The following is a 16,781-nucleotide window of genomic DNA, read 5'->3' on the forward strand; positions in this document are numbered from 1 at the left end:
TCCTCTTACCAGGACCCCTCACCAGGTACCCTCACCAGGTCACCTAACCAGGATCCCCTCACCACGTCCCCTCACCAGGATCCCCTCACCAGGTCCCATCACCAGGATCCCCTCAAAAGAATCCCCTCACCAGCTTCCCTCCCCAAGTCGCCAAAACAGGATCCCCTCACCAGGTCCCCTCTCCAGGAACCCTGACCAGGACATCTCATCAGGACTCCTCACCAGGCCCACTCTCCAGGCCCACTTAGCAGGATCCCTCACCAGGTTCATCACCAGAGCTCCCTCACCAGGCTCCCTCACTAGGTCCCCTCACCAGGATCCCTTCCCCATGTTCCCATACCAGGTCCCCACAGCAGGATCCCCTCACCAAGACCCCTCACCAGGTTCCCTCACAAGGTTCTGTCACCAGATTCCCTCAACAGGACCCCACACCAAGACCCACACCAAGACCCTCAACAGGACCCCTCTTCAGGTCACCTCATCAGGAAACCTGACCAGGAAACAACACTAGGACCCATAACTATGACCCCTCACCAGGTCCCCTCACCAGGTTCCCTCATCAGGATCACTTACCTCGTTCCCTCACCAGGAACACTCACCAGGGCCCCTCCCCAAAACCCCCACCAGGTCCCCTGATCAGGTCCACTCACCAGGTCGACTCACCTGGTCCCATAACCAGGATCCCCTCTCCAGGATCCCCTCACCAGGTCCCCTCACCTGTCCCCTCACCAGATCCCGTCATCAGGAACCCTGACCAGGCCCCATCACCAGGACCTTTCACAGGGACCCCTTACCTCGTTTCTTCACCAGGAACACTCACCAGGATCCCTCGCCAGTATCCATCACCAGGTCCCCTCACAATACCCCTCACCAAGACCCTCACTAGGACCCCTCACCAGGTCCCCTCACCAAGTCCCTTCACCAATTCCTCTCCCCAGGTTCCCTCCCCAGGTCCCCTCACCAGGTTCCCTCAACAGGTTCCCTCACCAGGGTCCCCTCACTAGTTCCCACAGGAACCCTCACCAGGACTCATCACCAGGACCCCTGACCAGGCATATCACCAGGGTACCATAATAGGACACTTCAACAGGACCCTCACCAGATCCGCTCACCAGGACACCTCATCAGGGCTCCTCAACATGTCCCTCACCAGGACCCACGCCAGGTCCCCTCACACGGGCTCCTCACCAGGTCCCATCAGCAAGACCCCTCACCAGGACCCCTCACACGGGCCCCTCACCAGGGCCCCTCACTAAATTCTCTAACCAGCGCCCCCAACAGGACCCCTCACCAAGACCCCTGACCAGGACCCATCATCAGTGTCCCAGAATAGGACACCTCACCAGGACCCTCACCAGGATTCCGCACCAGGGCCCCTCACTAGGCCCCCTCACCAGGTTCCTGTATGTATTTATACTGTCATATACCATGCAAACCCTCAATCTGTTGGCAAGATGCAATGTGTATTTGTGTTAACAGATTGAAAGATACTATGTAGAATATTTGGACCTTAATGGTGTAGGAAGTTACTTGAATTTAATTGCATGAGTGAATGAGTTCAGGAAGATTCAGTATTTAAGTCCACGAAAATTCGTGGACTGTTATCCAATAATTAATTAATACATCTTTCAAATTATTTAGTAAAGATTTTCAAAATATATTTTCATTCAGAATGTTTGAACACGTGTCTCTCCCTTTACCATTGCTTTTCCAGTAAAGGGTTAACTTCTATTGGTCTGAGATTATGTGGTTCTGATCTGAAACTACAGGTTTATATTGCATTCGGAAACATTGTCATTTAAAAAAAATCTATTGATGTTTAATTTCGTTCCACTCTCCATTAAGATCATGCACTACGTGTGACGTTGTTGACAGTAAATAAAATACACTTGCAACCATGAATTTTAAGAGTAATCGTGTCTGATTTTTAGGGGCACTTTCTCCTTTGGTCTACTTGAATTGTTCACATCCTTGAGATAGAGATCTGGAAAGAGGGCGGAGACTAATGTCCTTCAGTTAACACGTTTCTGCAGCTGCACTTTATGGTCTACATTTTTACTGCTACATTCACTTGTTACCTTAACTTTCTGTTAATGCAGCAAATCATTCCATCATGGTGCACAGAGGTAGACAGTCAGTCAGACAGACAGACAGACAGACAAGGATAGACACACTGACAATTATAGAAAGAAAATCAGTGACAGGCTCACATTCAATAGAGAAACACAGGCACTTTCAGGCAAATAGAGACTGAGACACAGGCATAGACAGGCATACAGTCAGTGACAGGCACATTGTTAGTGAAAGGCACACACATATTGACAGCCGTGCAGGTTGTGAAATGCAAACAGGCAGTGACATAAACACAGGCAGATACAGACACACAGGCAGAGCCAGAAACATTGTCAAGAAGAGATACGCAGTCAGTAGTGCCAAAGATGTAAAGACAGACATGTGCATAGAGACAGTCACACAAACAGAGACAGACACGCAGACAGAAACAGCTACACAGAAACATGCACAAAGAAAATGCCAGACGCACAGACAGTGACAGGCACACAGACAGAGACAGCAACGCAAACAGTGACAGGCACAGAGGCAGGGACAGGCACATAGAGAATAACAGGCACACAGATAGTTACAGAAACACAGACGGTTGCATACACACAGATCTTGTCAGTCACAAAGGCAGAGGCAGGCACACAGGCAGCCACGCAGAAACACAGGCAAGGACACACACAAAGACAGGCACAAAGTCAGAGACAGGCACAAAGGCAGTGTGAAACATATACAGGTCGACACGTACACGGAGACAGTCATACAGAGATAGACACACAAGCAGAAACAGCTAAACGACAAGAGATAGGTACACAGGCAGAGATAGATAAACAGTCAGAGACAGACACACAGATAGAGAATGTCACACAGAGACAGCCACGCAGAAAGAGAACGACACGTAATTTGAGGCAGATGCAAAGTAAAGTAGGAAAGTAAATGGAGAAAAACAAAGTGACAGACAGACAGAGTGATACAGATACTAAGGCAGAGGCAGCCACAAAGACTTGAGGCAGAGAACCAGATAGAGGCAGCCACACACTGAGACGTTTTCACAAGCCCCTTGTTCATAGAGAAACATGTTTTGACCAGGCTCGCGGTGTCACTTTCCTCACCTTTGCCGCTCTTTATACCATGGAGTATCCAGGGGAACAATGAGGCCTGAAGATAAACGGCCAACATGAAGAGGTCATTTAACTCTTAAAGTCTTTGCACACCATGAAATTAGACTTTGGCCACGCAGCCAGGTGGAAGCGGTGATGTAGTGGTTTATCACTGGACTAATGGTCCACAATTATAGTTTATCGATCTGTGTTCCAATCCCAGGTGGAGGAGTTACCATGCAACCAGTGTGGATTATTGTAAAATGCCAATTGCCTGTTTCCAAGTCACCAAAATGTTCTCAAAGACAATTGGATAGTAAATGCTAGCTGAGCCAGTGATCCCCCGTGAGCGAATGTAAGAGGAATGATACATGCCCAGTCTGCGATTGATATCAAATAATACTGTTAATTCGGAAATAAATAAACCATTGACATTGCCTTTGGCAGAACATTTTTCCAATCTTATACCGCCCTAGTTTCCTAAGTTCACTCCTGAAGGCTCTGGCTCTATCGTCTTGCCTGTTCCTCCCAGTCCTACACTGCAGTTGTTGGGGGAGAGTGGAAATGCTGAACTTGTCCTACTGAGAGCAGAGAGGTGTAGGAGGAGATTTGATGGTGGTGTTCAAAATCACGATGGATTTTGATGGATTGGATAAGGAGAAAGTGATTCCAGTGGTGGAAGAGTCGATAACCAGAGGGCACACAATTGAACATGATAGTCAAAAGAACCAAAGGGGACACGATGGGGTCAAATTTCTTTCCAGCAGCGAGTTGTTGTGATGTGGGATGCGCCTCGTGAAATGGAATTATGAACATTTGGAGTATAATTTGATAACTAGCTGCGTGGAAAAGGGAATACATGGATATTGGGAAAGGCAGGAAATGGGGTTAATTGAAATAACTCCACAAACGGGCTGACAAATGTACAATGGGAGGAAGGGCCTTCTCTGTACTGTATTGTATCATTCCCTGATTCTTGGGAACAAGTGACGGTGCTGACCTTCATTTAATCAATTTATCTTCTCTCTTTTCAGTGGCTTTTGCGGTTCAGCGGAGCGTGTCTCAATGTAAGTATTGACATTTCTCTTTTAAATCCTGTCAGTGAATAATCCATTCTCATACTGTTAAATCAATCAGTCCGCTTTAATCGAATTGAATTTGATTGCTGGAACCCATCGTGTTGTAACATTGATAGCTGCAATGCAACATGTATAACAGCAGTTGTTAGTGTGATGACGCTATGAGAAATGCCCTTTTTTGGCACTTCATCCCATTTCCTTTCTCTGCCGGAAATAAAATCCAGCATTCCAGATGGTCACAGAGCAATGTTCTATTGTGTTAAAGTGACTTTAACATTTGTGGGCGGTGGGGGGTTTGTGTGGTGGGCTAACATCAAGAATGATATTCTTGTGAAAACTAAGTATTTCTTCATGGGCTGGTGACGTGGGAAATATGTACTTCTGTGAGAGCAGGAGTCATGGATCAATGGACATTGATGCGAAGAAAGAGAGAGAGGGCAGCAGAGATTTAGTTATTTACTGTAAGCAAATAGAACTTTAGGTATCAGGTGTGAGGGGTATAACGGAATGACCTTGGAATTCATTGCGTAACTCCTGCCAGATGCCAGGAAAGACTGAGGCCTGAATGCATCAGCCGTGATTGTAGGGGCTGAGGGAACCAGAGGGGTGAGACAGCAGGAGGAGGCTGTGAGTGTACAGGTAGCAGCTGAAGCAATCTGTCCCTGGTGAAGTGGTCCATTGTTGTTTGACGTCACACTGTATCTATGGATACGGTTGGGACGTTTATGATGTCAAACTGACCGCCAGTGTTGGCATCCGACAACTGATGACATCACCGAGTCTCTCCTCCCAGCCATGCGGTGGGGAGGCTGAATCAGCCGGTTATTGCCTCCACAACTTGGCTCTCATTCTCCACAATGACTTTGTCAGAACTTCCACTTGTGTTGGACTGTCCCCAATGACACTCCATTTACCCGGTTTGGAAGCAATCTCACCTGACTCAGCAGGTACTGGCTTCAATTTCCAAACCAGCGATTTCAGCTCCATAATCCAGGCCGACACTCCTCCGGTGCAGAATTTCGGGACTGTTGCATTGCATGAGGTAAATGCCTCTGCTCTAGGACATCAGCTCCATAATCCAGGCCGACACTCCTCCGGTGCAGAATTTCTGGACTGTTGCATTGCCTGAGGTAAATGCCTCTGCTCTAGGACATCAGCTCCATAATCCAGGCGGACACTCCCCCGGTGCAGAATTTAGGGACTGTTGCACTGCCTGAGGATAATGTATATGCTCTAGGACATCAGCTCCATAATCCTGGCCAACACTCCCACCGGTGCCAGTAGTGGGGGAGTGCTGCACTGCTGGAGTTAGATGTATATAGTCCAGGACTTGAGCTCCATAATCCAATTAACACGCCGGTGCCAGTCCTGAAAGAACACTGCACTATCAGAAGGGGTTTCTATCTGGTGAGTTGTTATGAACACCCCTCATTTCGGGTGAAGGCAAAATACACCACGGGTAGTATTTCGAAGAAGGTTATGGGGCAGTTCTCCATAGTGTCCTGAGGTTAATAGATATCCTGCATCCAATGACGCCATTAAGCCTTCATTATCTCAATAATGTTTCTGGAACCTTGCTTTGCGATTAGTTGCTACATTTCAACAGCCGCAATATTTCACTATCAGTTCAGTATTGGTAAAGCTGTCTGGGTCGTGCTGGGGTGTTAAAAAGGGCTTTGAAATACAGGTTGATGTCTTCGTTCCTTTGAACCAAAACCGAGCTCACCGTTTGTGGAATCTGAATCCCGGATGTAAACACTTCCCTTCCACCCAGATCAATGGACATTGAGTTAGTGACGTTTTACTGTACAGGACATTCCTCTGATCCACTTCTCATCGTTCTTTCATTTATTCCACAACAGCTCCAATATCAAAACCAGTGATAAGACTTGATCAACGGACTGGGGTTTATGTAGTCGGAGAAACGGTCATAATTACCTGCTCTGTGTCTGGAGATGATCGGAATAAAACCTTCCACTTTTACAGAGGGCACCGGTTGTTTTCCTCCCCGGTCCTCACAACGAACAACATTGAAGCAGTTCATGTTATCGCTGGAATAAACGCAGGATTGTACAGCTGCTCATATCGCGTTTTTGTCAATGGCCGGAGCATAGAATCCCCGATGAGCCAGCATTTGATGATGATTATAACAGGTGAGTGATAGGGAACATAATTTTACATTACTATAAAACACTGTTTGAATTTTTACAAATCCAAGTTTTAATCATTGCATCAAAAAGTAACGTTTATTGGGAGTATTGTTACTGAATGAACTTTGATTTCAATTCTCAACTGTTGACAGTTTCCCTCAATGAATGGGACGTGAGTGCACACGTGGTGCATCGTTTGAGATGGCAGGAGTTGTGTGTGGCAGGGGAGGGAGGCAGGAGGAGGGTGTGACGGGACTGGTAGCAGCTGAATGTTTCAGTTAATGGAAAGAGCTGCCCTCCATCGACTGTGGGCTAACATCTCAGTGCAGCTCATGAATGGAGTATGCTGATTCTGAGATCAAAGTGTCCCAGAATATCCTACTCCGAACATCGTTGAGATCACAGCGAATCCCACACACCCGCCCCATGTTTAGGATTCCGAGGGTTCTTGACAGGGTGCATGTGGAAAGGATGCTTCCTCTCATGGAATAATCTGGAACTCGGGGGGCCCGGTTTAAAATTAAGTGGTCACCGAATAAGACAGAGATGAGTTGATGTTTTTCTCTCTCGCAGAGGCTGGTGAGTCTTTGGAACTCTTTTATTCAAAAAGCAATGGGTGCAGCGTGTTCAAATGTTTTAAGGCAGAGCTAGATTCTTCACTTACGAGGGGCTGAAAGGTTTTCCGGGGTAGGCAGGAAATTGCGGTTGATGTGACATCAGATCAACCAGGATCTCACTGAATGGCGCAGCAGGCTGGAGGGGCCGAGTGGCCTAATCCTGACCCGAATTCGTATGTTTGTACGTTCGTATGTTCGAATTTCGGCATCATGAATTGAACAATTATCATCATTCTCCACGTTGTCGCTGGGACTACCACCCACCCTCTTGGACTATCTCCATTAGAGATCCCACACTGAATTTGGTCGCACTCTCTCCTGAAAAAGAACGATTTTGTCTCTGCTCAAACTCTAAATACTTCAGCTCCATAAATGAGGCTTGATAAACCTGGACTTCACTCCCAACTGCAAACATTGAGAGACAGCTACGTTGCCGGAGGTAGGTGTCTATACTCTAGGTCATGACCTCCATAAGCCTTGCCGACACTCAGCCCAATGCCACTGCCAAGGGAATGCTGCACTGTCGGCTGCAGATTTATGTACCCTAGGACTTGATCTCCATAATACAGTCAACACAGCGGTGCCAGTCCTGAAAGAACACTGCGCTATCAGAGGGGGTTTCTATCTGATGCGATGTTATGAACATCCCTCGTTTCAGGTGAAGACAAAAAAAAAAATGAACAGTATTTCAAAGAAGGTCATTGGGCGGTTCTCCATAGTGTCATGAGGGCAATAGTTATCCCGCCTCCAAAGACGCCATTAAGCCTTCATTATCTCAATATTGTTTCTGGGATCTTGCTCTGCGAAAAGTTGCTGCATTTCAACAGCCGCAGTATTTAACTATCAGTTTAGTGTTGGTGAAGCTGTCTGGGTCGTGTCGGGTTTCTAAGAAGGACTTTGAAATACGTTTTGATATATTCGTTCCCTTTGTACCCAAAACCGAACTCCCCGTTTGTGGAATCTGATTCCCGGATGTAAACACTTCCCTTCCTCTCAGATCAATGGACGTTGAGTTAGTAACATTCTACTGTACAGGACATTCCTCTGATCCACTTCTCATCGTTCTTTCATGTATTCCAAAACAGCTCCAATATCAAAGCCAGTGATAGAGCTTGTTCAATGGACTTGGTTTTATGTATTCGGAGATGCGGTCACAATAACCTACACTGTGACTGGTTATCAACAAGATAAAATCTTCCCCTTTTTCAGAGGGGAACAGATACTGTCCCCCTCAGTGGTTCTCACAAAGAACAGCATTAGAACAGTTTATGTTACCTCTGGAACAAACGAAGAAATGAGAAACCTGGTGGCAGCCACAATTTTGCTTCCTGAGAGAGAAAACAATTCTGCTCATCTCTGTCTAAATTGTGCGACCACTTACTTTAAGCTTGGACAATAAGTACTAGTTTTTTCCATAAGAGGAATGATCTTCTCCACCACATGCACCCTGTCAAGACCCCTTAAGATCCGAAAGGGCAGGAAGGCAGTAGAGGGCGTGACTGGACAGGCAGAAGCTCAGCTTTTCAGTGACACCAGATCAGCCATGATGTTGCTGAATGGGGCAGCAGGCTGGAGGGTGCGAGTGGCCTAATCTTCGCCCTAATTCGTATGTTCGAGTTGCTGCATCCTGAATTGAACAATTATTGCCACATTTTGGCTCTCATTCCCCATCCTGAAACTGTGAAACTGAGATGACCACCCATCATCTTGAATGACCTCGATTAGAGATCCCGCACTGAATTTGGAATCACTCCTTCCTTAAAAAGAAGAACAATCTGGTCTTCATTTTCTCCCACTCAAAATACATTAGCTTCATAAATCAGGCCGATATTCCCCCTGGCGCCAGTATAGAGGTAGCGCTGCACTGCCGGAGGAACGTGTACATTCTCTAGGTCTTGAGCTCCATAATCCAGGTTGATGATCCCCGCGGTGCCAGTGCTGAGGGGGTGCTGCATTGTCGGAGGTAGATGTGTATACTCTAGAATTTGAACTCCATAATCCAGGCCGACACTAGCCCCGGTGCCAGTACTGAGGGAGTGCTGCACTGTCGAAGTTAGATATATATGCTCTAGGGCTTGAGCTCCAAAATCCAGGCCGACAGTCCCCCCGGTGCTAGTACTGAGGGAGTGCTGCACTGGCGAAGGTAAATATATATAGGTGTAAGAGCGCTGCTCTGCCGGAGGTATATGTACATGCTCTTTAGAATCCAGGACATGATCTCCAGAATCCAGTAAACACACCGGTGCCAGTCCCGAAAGAACACTGCACTATCAGAGGGGGTTTCCATCTGATGAGATGTTATGAACATCCCTCATTTCGGGTGAAGGCAAAATACACCAAAGGCAATATTTCGAAGAAGGTCATTGGGCAGTTCTGCATCGTGTCCTGAGGTCAATATTTAGCCCTCATCCAATTACGTCATTAAGTTTTCATTATCTCAATGATGTTTCTGGAATCTTGCTCTGCGAAAAGTTGCTGCATTTCACCATTCGCAATATTTTGCTACCAGTCCAGTGTTTGTAAAGCTGTCTGGGACGTGCTGGGTTGCTAAGAAGGGCTTTGAAATACATTTTGATGCCTTCGTTGCTTTGGAACCAAAACCGAACTCACCGTTTGTGGAATCTGAGTCCCGGATGTAAACACTTCCCTTCCACCCAGATCAATGGACATTGAGTTAGTAACATTCTACTGTACATGCCATTCCTCTGATCCACTTCTCATCGTTCTTTCATTTATTCCACAACAGATCCACCATCAACACCGGTGATAAGTCTTGATCAACCGACTGGGGTGTATGTTGTAGGAGAGACGGTCACCATTACCTGCACTGTGACTGGAGATTATTGGGATAAAATCTTCCACTTTTACAGAGGGGACCAGATACTCTCCCCCTCACAGTTAATCACAAAGAACAACATTGGAACAGTTTATGTTACCGCTGGAACAAATGGAGAACAATACAGCTGCGCATATAACGTTTCTGTCAATGGTCGGCGGATAGATTCCCCGCTGAGCGAGCCTGTGATAGTGACTGTAACAGGTGAGTGACCGGGAACATAAACTGTTACATGACTATAAAACCCGTTTTGTATTTTTTACAAATCCATGTTTTAAACAATGCATCAAAATGTAATGTTCAATGGTCGGAGAGAGTAGTGGAACCGAATGACCTTCGATTACATCTCTCAACCCGTGACAAACTTGGTGAATGAGTGGACCCTGAATTCGCCTGCTGTACATTGCCTGTGATGGCAGGGGCCGAGTAGGGCAGGGGAGGTAGGCTGGAGGAGTGGGTGACGGGACAGGCAGCAGCTCAACTTTCAGTTCCTGGGGAGAGCTGCCGTCATACGCTTTGGCCTAACGTCGCAGTCCACCTGGTGACAGGGCTGTATCCGTTCAGAGATCAAAGTGCCCCGGAATATCCTACTCCGAACATTGATGAAGTCACAGCGAATCCCACACACCCGCCCCATTCCTTTAGGATCTTGAGGGGTCTTGACAGTGTGCATGTGGAGAAGATGCGTCCTCTTATGGAATAATCTAGAGTTTATTGTCCATGCTTAAAATAAGTGGCCGCACATTTTAGACAGAGATTAGCAGAATTTTCTTTTTCTCTCACGGGGGCGTGAGTCTTGGAACTCTATTCCTCAGAAGGTGGATGCAGTGTATTTGAATATTTTTTTAAGGCAGATCGAGATAGATTCTTTATTAACGAGGGGGTGAAGGGTTCTTGGGAAAAGGCAGGAAATTGTGCCTGAGGTGACACCAGATCAGCCATGATCTGACTGAATGGCGCAGCAGGCTGGAGGGACCGAGTGGCGGTAACCTGGCCCTAATTCGGATGTTTGTTCGATCATATGTTCGAGACTCTGCATCATGAAGTACACAGTTATTGGCACATTTTGGCTCTCAATCCCCACCCTGAAACTGGGACGGCCACTCATCGTCTTGGACTATCTCTATTCGACAGCCCGCATCGAATTTGGTATCACTCCCTCCTGAAAAAGTACGATCTGGTCTCTGTTCCCACTCCAAATTCTGTAGCTTCATAAATGAGGCCGATATTCCTCCCGGCGACAATATAAATATAGCCCTGCAGTGTCTGAGGCACATGAATATACTTTAGGAATTGATCTGCATAATCCAGGCCGAAACTCCCCCGATAATAATACTGAGGGAGTGCTGCACTGTTGAAGGTAGATGTCTCTACTCTAGGATTTGAGCTCCATAATCCAGGCCGACACTCCCGCCTGTGCCAGTACTGAGGGAGTGCTGCACTGTCGGAGGTAGATGTCTCTACTCTAGGATTTGAGCTCCATAATCCAGGCCGACACTCCCGCCTGTGCCAGTACTGAGGGAGTGCTGCACTGTCGGAGGTAGATGTCTCTACTCTAGGATTTGAGCTCAATAATCCCGGCCGACACTCCCGCCTGTGCCAGTCCTAATGGAGTGCTGCACGGTCGGAGGGAGATGTATATATACTCTAGGATTTGAGCTCAATAATCCCGGCCGACACTCCTCCGGTGTCAGTTCTGGTGGAGTGCTGCAGTCTTGGAAGTAGTTGCACATATTTTTAAGTCTACAGGACTTGGTCTCCATAATCTAGTCAACACACCGGTGTCAGTTCTGCATTGTGACTGGAGATGATCGTGTGAAAATCTTCTATTTTTATAAAGATGATGCACTGCCGTGCTCCAGGAAAACTGGCACAAATGACAACATTGGAACATTCCCGTTTAATGGTAGATTTTCCATCGGAGGTCGGCACCTAACATCTCGAAAGATGTGGTCGTGGCTGCCAAAGGAGTATGACAGGGAACAGGATTGTTAATATGTCTATTCTCCAGGCTTGACATATTCACAAATTCAGGTGCCTGCATCAAAATGAAACGGTCAGTGTTCAGAGAGAGGGGTGCATGCGAAAATCATTGACTTCATCGCTCAAGTTCTGACTTTCTCCCTGAAGGAAAGGGCCCTGAATTCAGGCGCTGGGCATCAATTGACACTGCAAGTGCTGAGATTGGAAGGGGAGGAAAGCAGGAGGAGGGTGTGAGGGAACAGTCGGCAGAGAAGGATCCTGTCACTGGGGAAGGGCGTGTCCATTGCTGGGTGACGTCATGGACTAACTCGTGATTGGGTGATGCCCCTTCTGACATCATACAGGGCCCGAGAGTCCAACCCCGAACATTGAGTCGGTCACACAATATAGAAACTACATTGCAAAATAAAATTGCGGTGGGGCACGATGCACAGCCTCATCTTTTCACCGCTTGGTTTTCATACTCCAAATTGGTGCTGTCACTAGCTGCCTTTGCCGCGTTTCATATGAGAAAACGAGTTTAAAAAGTCTGGATTCCCGCCTCTCAGGTGTCTGCATGTGGCCTCACTTGCCCTTAATTCACAGAACATCAATCCGAAACCCTGCCCTTTCCCCTGTGCCCCAATATCAATGCATCAGGACACATCACTCACAATGTGCACATTATCCGGTCATTGCCTCATTACTGTTAATGTGCAAAGATCATCAACCTTTATCCTCTTATTAAATCGTCACAAAGGACAACATTGGAGCATTCACTGTAACCGATACAAACCAAGGAGTGGGGTAACATTGTAAATAAAGAGCCTCCGTCAAGGGAATGGAGTTAGAATCCCAGCTCAGTAAATTTGCGAATGTCACTGTAGCAGGTGAGTGAGGGCGAACGGTGAGTATTAATATGTCTATTCAATCACTCCTGGCAATTAGAAAAATAAACCTTGTTTACAATTCTCTAACTCTCAAGGGGACATTGTGTTCATCTCTTGCCTACTCCTGATCCAAAGCAGTGACCCATTACTGCCTGTGTCACCATTAATCACAGAATAAGAAAATGCAACAGCACAGATGGAGACCACTCGGCCCATCTTGCCTGTGCAAGCTCTTTGAAAAAGCTATCAATTTTTTAATTTGTTTACGAGTTGTGAGAATAAAGGGCAAGGACAGAATTAAATTGCCTCTTCCTCGTTGCCCTTTAGAAGGTAAGTTATATTCACTCACAAGCATTTATCCAAAATTTCTGGCAAATTATGCATTAACAATGTGTATCCAGTTCCACTGAAAGTTCCTGTTGAATCTGCTTTCACCTTGTTCTGGTTACTTTGACAAATGGACCACAGGAGGATCTGATACTGGTTACGATCGTTTTTTCGAACATTTGCAAGGCGAGAACCATCTCAAAGCAATTTGAGGTAGCACTCTTCAAAATTACAAGCATGCAGCTTATTTATACATCACTGATCACGTACAAGAACATTGTTCAGATTCAAATCCTGACAGCATATAAGTTTACATTTAGCAGGTATATCTGGTTGAAGGTACACACATCCCCCTTCACACAGGCAGAGCCTTGACATCTTATCTAGCCTGGGACCATCTGTCCTTCCGTTATCCGTTGAAGAGCACACTTAATTGATGTAGTTTCCATCCTCCGTCTCCAGTCTGGCTCCCAAGGCCTTTCTGGTGATTGCAGGCCCTAAGGATGTGCAAAGTTCACCTGGTAACCTCTAAATGTTAATGTGATTCATGGCACTGGCTGCCTGGAAATTTTAAGTGATTCACTTTCAATAAATTCTTCCTGCATTCCCCCTAACACACCTCAAGGAATTCCCATCCATAATTGCCCTTTTGAAGTGGTAATGAGCCGCATATTTGACAATCTGCAGTCCACCTGGTGCATGGAGGCACACACGCACACGGAACTCACGGCCACGCGCCCATTTGACTTAATTGCTCAAGTCCTGACGCGTTCCCTGAAATAATGGGCTCTGAATTCACCCACTGGGCATCCGCTACCACTGCAGGTGTTGAGACGGGAAGTGGAGGAAAGCAGGAGGAGGGTGTGAGGGGACAGTCAGCAGCTGGAGGATTCTGTCACTGGGGGAGGGGCTGTCCATTGTTGGGTGACGTCACGGTCTACTTCGGGATTGGCTGATTCTCTTTATGACAACATGCTGCGCCCGACCATTGAGGCTGTCACACAATAGATAAACCACATCCCAAAACCGGCATGGGGTGGAGCATGTTGTACCGCCCAATCCGCTCACCATTTCCCTTTCATTCTCTACATGAATGCTGTCACTACCTGCATTTGTCATGGATTACCTTCATTCCTGTCCTCACCAACAATATAGCACGCTACTCTAAGTCAGAAAGTTATGTGTTCAAGCCCCATTCCAGACTGGAGACCTATCAAACAGGCCGACACTCTCCCTGTTGCCAATACTAAGGAAGTGCTGCGCTGTCGGAGTTCGATGTGCAATACCTTGGACTTGAGCTCCATAATCCTGACCCACGGTCCCCCCGCTGCCAGTGCCGAAGGAGTGTTCCACTATCGGAGATGGATGTATTTATTTCTGGACTTGAGCTCCATAATCCAGGCTGAGACTCCCCCGTGCCAGTGCTGAAGGTTTGCTCCGCTGTCATACGTAGATGTACATACTCTAGGACTTGAGCACCATAATCCAGGCTGAACCTGCCCCCGGGGCCGGTACAGAGGGAGCGCTGCACTGTCAGAGGTAGATGTATACGATCCATGACTTAAGCCCCCCAATCCAGGCCGACATTCCCCTAGTGCCAGTACTGAGTGATTGCTGATCTCTAGGAGGTAGATGAGAGCCCGATAGGACGTTAACTCCAGTCTCCAAATTCCCTGACAGAGTGAGAGTAAAGTGGGAGAGTTGTACTACCTGTAGCACAGTGTTTCAGATGAGCCAGTGATATAAGTCTGGAGTCCCGCCTCTCAAGTGTCTTTAGGTGCCCCCCGCCCCCTTGCCTTTACTACACAGAACATCAATCGGAAATCCTGTTCTTCCTCCTGTCTCCCAATATGAAACCATTAGAGCACATCACTAAACATATGCACATTACCTGGTAATTATCTCCTTACTGTTAATGTGCAAAGAGAATCAACCTTTGTCCTCTTATCAAATCGTCACAAAGAACAACATTGGAACATTCACTGTGCCCGATACAAACCAAGGAGGAAGATTGGATTGTAAACATAGAGCCTCCGTCATGGGAAGGGAGATAGGATCCCAGCTCCGAGAATTTGTGAATGTCACTATAGCAAGTGAGTGAGGGGAACAGCTGTTATTAATCTGCCTGTTCAATCACTCCTGATGATTAAAAAAAAAACATGGTTTCACATTGTCTAACACTCAGCGTGGCTTTGTGTTCATCTCTTGTACAACCCTGATCCGACACACAGACCCCTTACTGCCGGTATCTCCATTAATCACAGAATCAGAAAAGGCAACAGCACAGACGGAGACCAATCGGCCCATCCTGCCTGGTGGATCTCTTTGAAAGAGCTAGCAACTTTTTCTTCATTTGTTCATGAAATGCGGCAATAAATAGCAAGAGCAGAATTTAATTGCCGCTTCCTAGTTGCCCTTTAGAATGTAAGTTACATTCACTCCCAAGCATTTATCCAGAATATCTGCCAAATAATGCATTAGCAATATGTATGCAGTTCCGTTTGCAAGTTGCTGTTGAATCTGCTGTCGCCTCAAGTAATCCCCATCATAATTCCCCTTTTGAAGGTGCTGATGTGGCACCTCCTTGACTATTTGAAGTCCATCTGAGGCATGGAGGCAACACATGAACACACACGCCCAAGCGCACACATGCACGCACACATGCACACACTCACACAGACAAAAGCTAGCGCTGACACTTTCTTAAAAAATCTCAAGCAAATACTCTCAAACCCACGCACACACACACACAGGCATACAGCAACACAGTCAGAGTTAGATATGTCACAAAGCGCCTGAAATTCTGTTGCAATATTGAAAAAGCACGAATTTCTGAAATGCGCTTTGCAATGTATTGTTTAGTTGATAAATTTAATCAACTCCCTAACTCACCCATTTTCGAACCTCATTCCACAATATTTACCGATGGGGGTTGAATTCACCCGCTGTACATTGACTGTGATTGCAGGGGCTGGGGTGAGCAGCCGGGGAAGGCAGGAGTGTGGTGTGAGGGGACAGTCAGGAGCTGAAGTGTTCAGCGGCAGGTTAGCCAAACAATGGAAAGCCGAAAGAAAAAAAACAGTTCAAAATGGATCAGTAACGTGGGAAATGCTGCACCGTCTGACGTGGGAACAATCTGAATTGGTGATTTAATGGGACGGTTCGAAATACAGATGGAACTTGATTACTTAAACAGGGAGCAGTTGAATAAACTGGCGGGAGAGAGTCTAACCAGGGAACACAGACAAAAGATAATTGTGTTATTTTGTGCTTGTGGGTTTAAGTTGGATGGGCTTACGGAGTGACTGTCCTCGTGTTTGCGGTGAAGTGGGAGACCATCCTTCAAAATGCTCCCCTTTCCGTCATCTTCTTGATTCGAACTTACTCTTAAGTCATTGGTTTCTCGCCGCTGTTATCCTATTTGTGACGGTGATTATCCTGGGAATATGATGCAGCCACATGGAGAGAAGGAAAGATTCTGATGCTCCGTTTGAAGATTTGCTTCATTTCTGCAATAGTTCATGTTATAATTAAGTCAGAAAGGAAAGAAGGCTGCTTTTCACTCAATGCCAGAAATAATTAATTTATCGTTCTTAAATGCCAGAATTATAAATAGGGATGATCAAAATCAAAGGGCCTGCAGAATTCATCTTCCAGTCAAAATATATTTCCTCACTATTTACTATTCTCTGAGAGTTTATACGTCTATATTCCCTCTTGTATCTATCAGCGAGGCAATGTGAAAATCACCCCCACGCTGTA

General features: G+C 46.5%; 2 protein-coding genes across 2 annotated transcripts in view; one reads left to right on the forward strand and one right to left on the reverse strand.

The window, feature by feature from the left end:
• The window catches only part of LOC144672522 (Fc receptor-like protein 5), a 374,607-nt gene that overhangs the window by 350,814 nt on the left and 7,012 nt on the right, over positions 1 to 16,781 (reverse strand). The window lies entirely within an intron of this gene.
• Positions 1 to 16,781, forward strand: part of LOC144672519 (Fc receptor-like protein 2) — a 287,381-nt gene that overhangs the window by 15,946 nt on the left and 254,654 nt on the right. Inside the window, exons 2-5 of the mRNA XM_078534362.1 lie at positions 4,193 to 4,225; positions 6,100 to 6,390; positions 9,751 to 10,044; positions 11,681 to 11,896. Coding sequence (XP_078390488.1) covers positions 4,193 to 4,225; positions 6,100 to 6,390; positions 9,751 to 10,044; positions 11,681 to 11,835 — 773 coding nt within the window. The 3' untranslated portion in view covers positions 11,836 to 11,896. The remainder of the gene's footprint in view (positions 1 to 4,192; positions 4,226 to 6,099; positions 6,391 to 9,750; positions 10,045 to 11,680; positions 11,897 to 16,781) is intronic.

The sequence above is a fragment of the Cetorhinus maximus genome, chromosome 38 (assembly GCF_964194155.1).
Source record: "Cetorhinus maximus chromosome 38, sCetMax3.hap1.1, whole genome shotgun sequence".
Taxonomy (NCBI): Eukaryota; Metazoa; Chordata; class Chondrichthyes; order Lamniformes; family Cetorhinidae; genus Cetorhinus; species Cetorhinus maximus.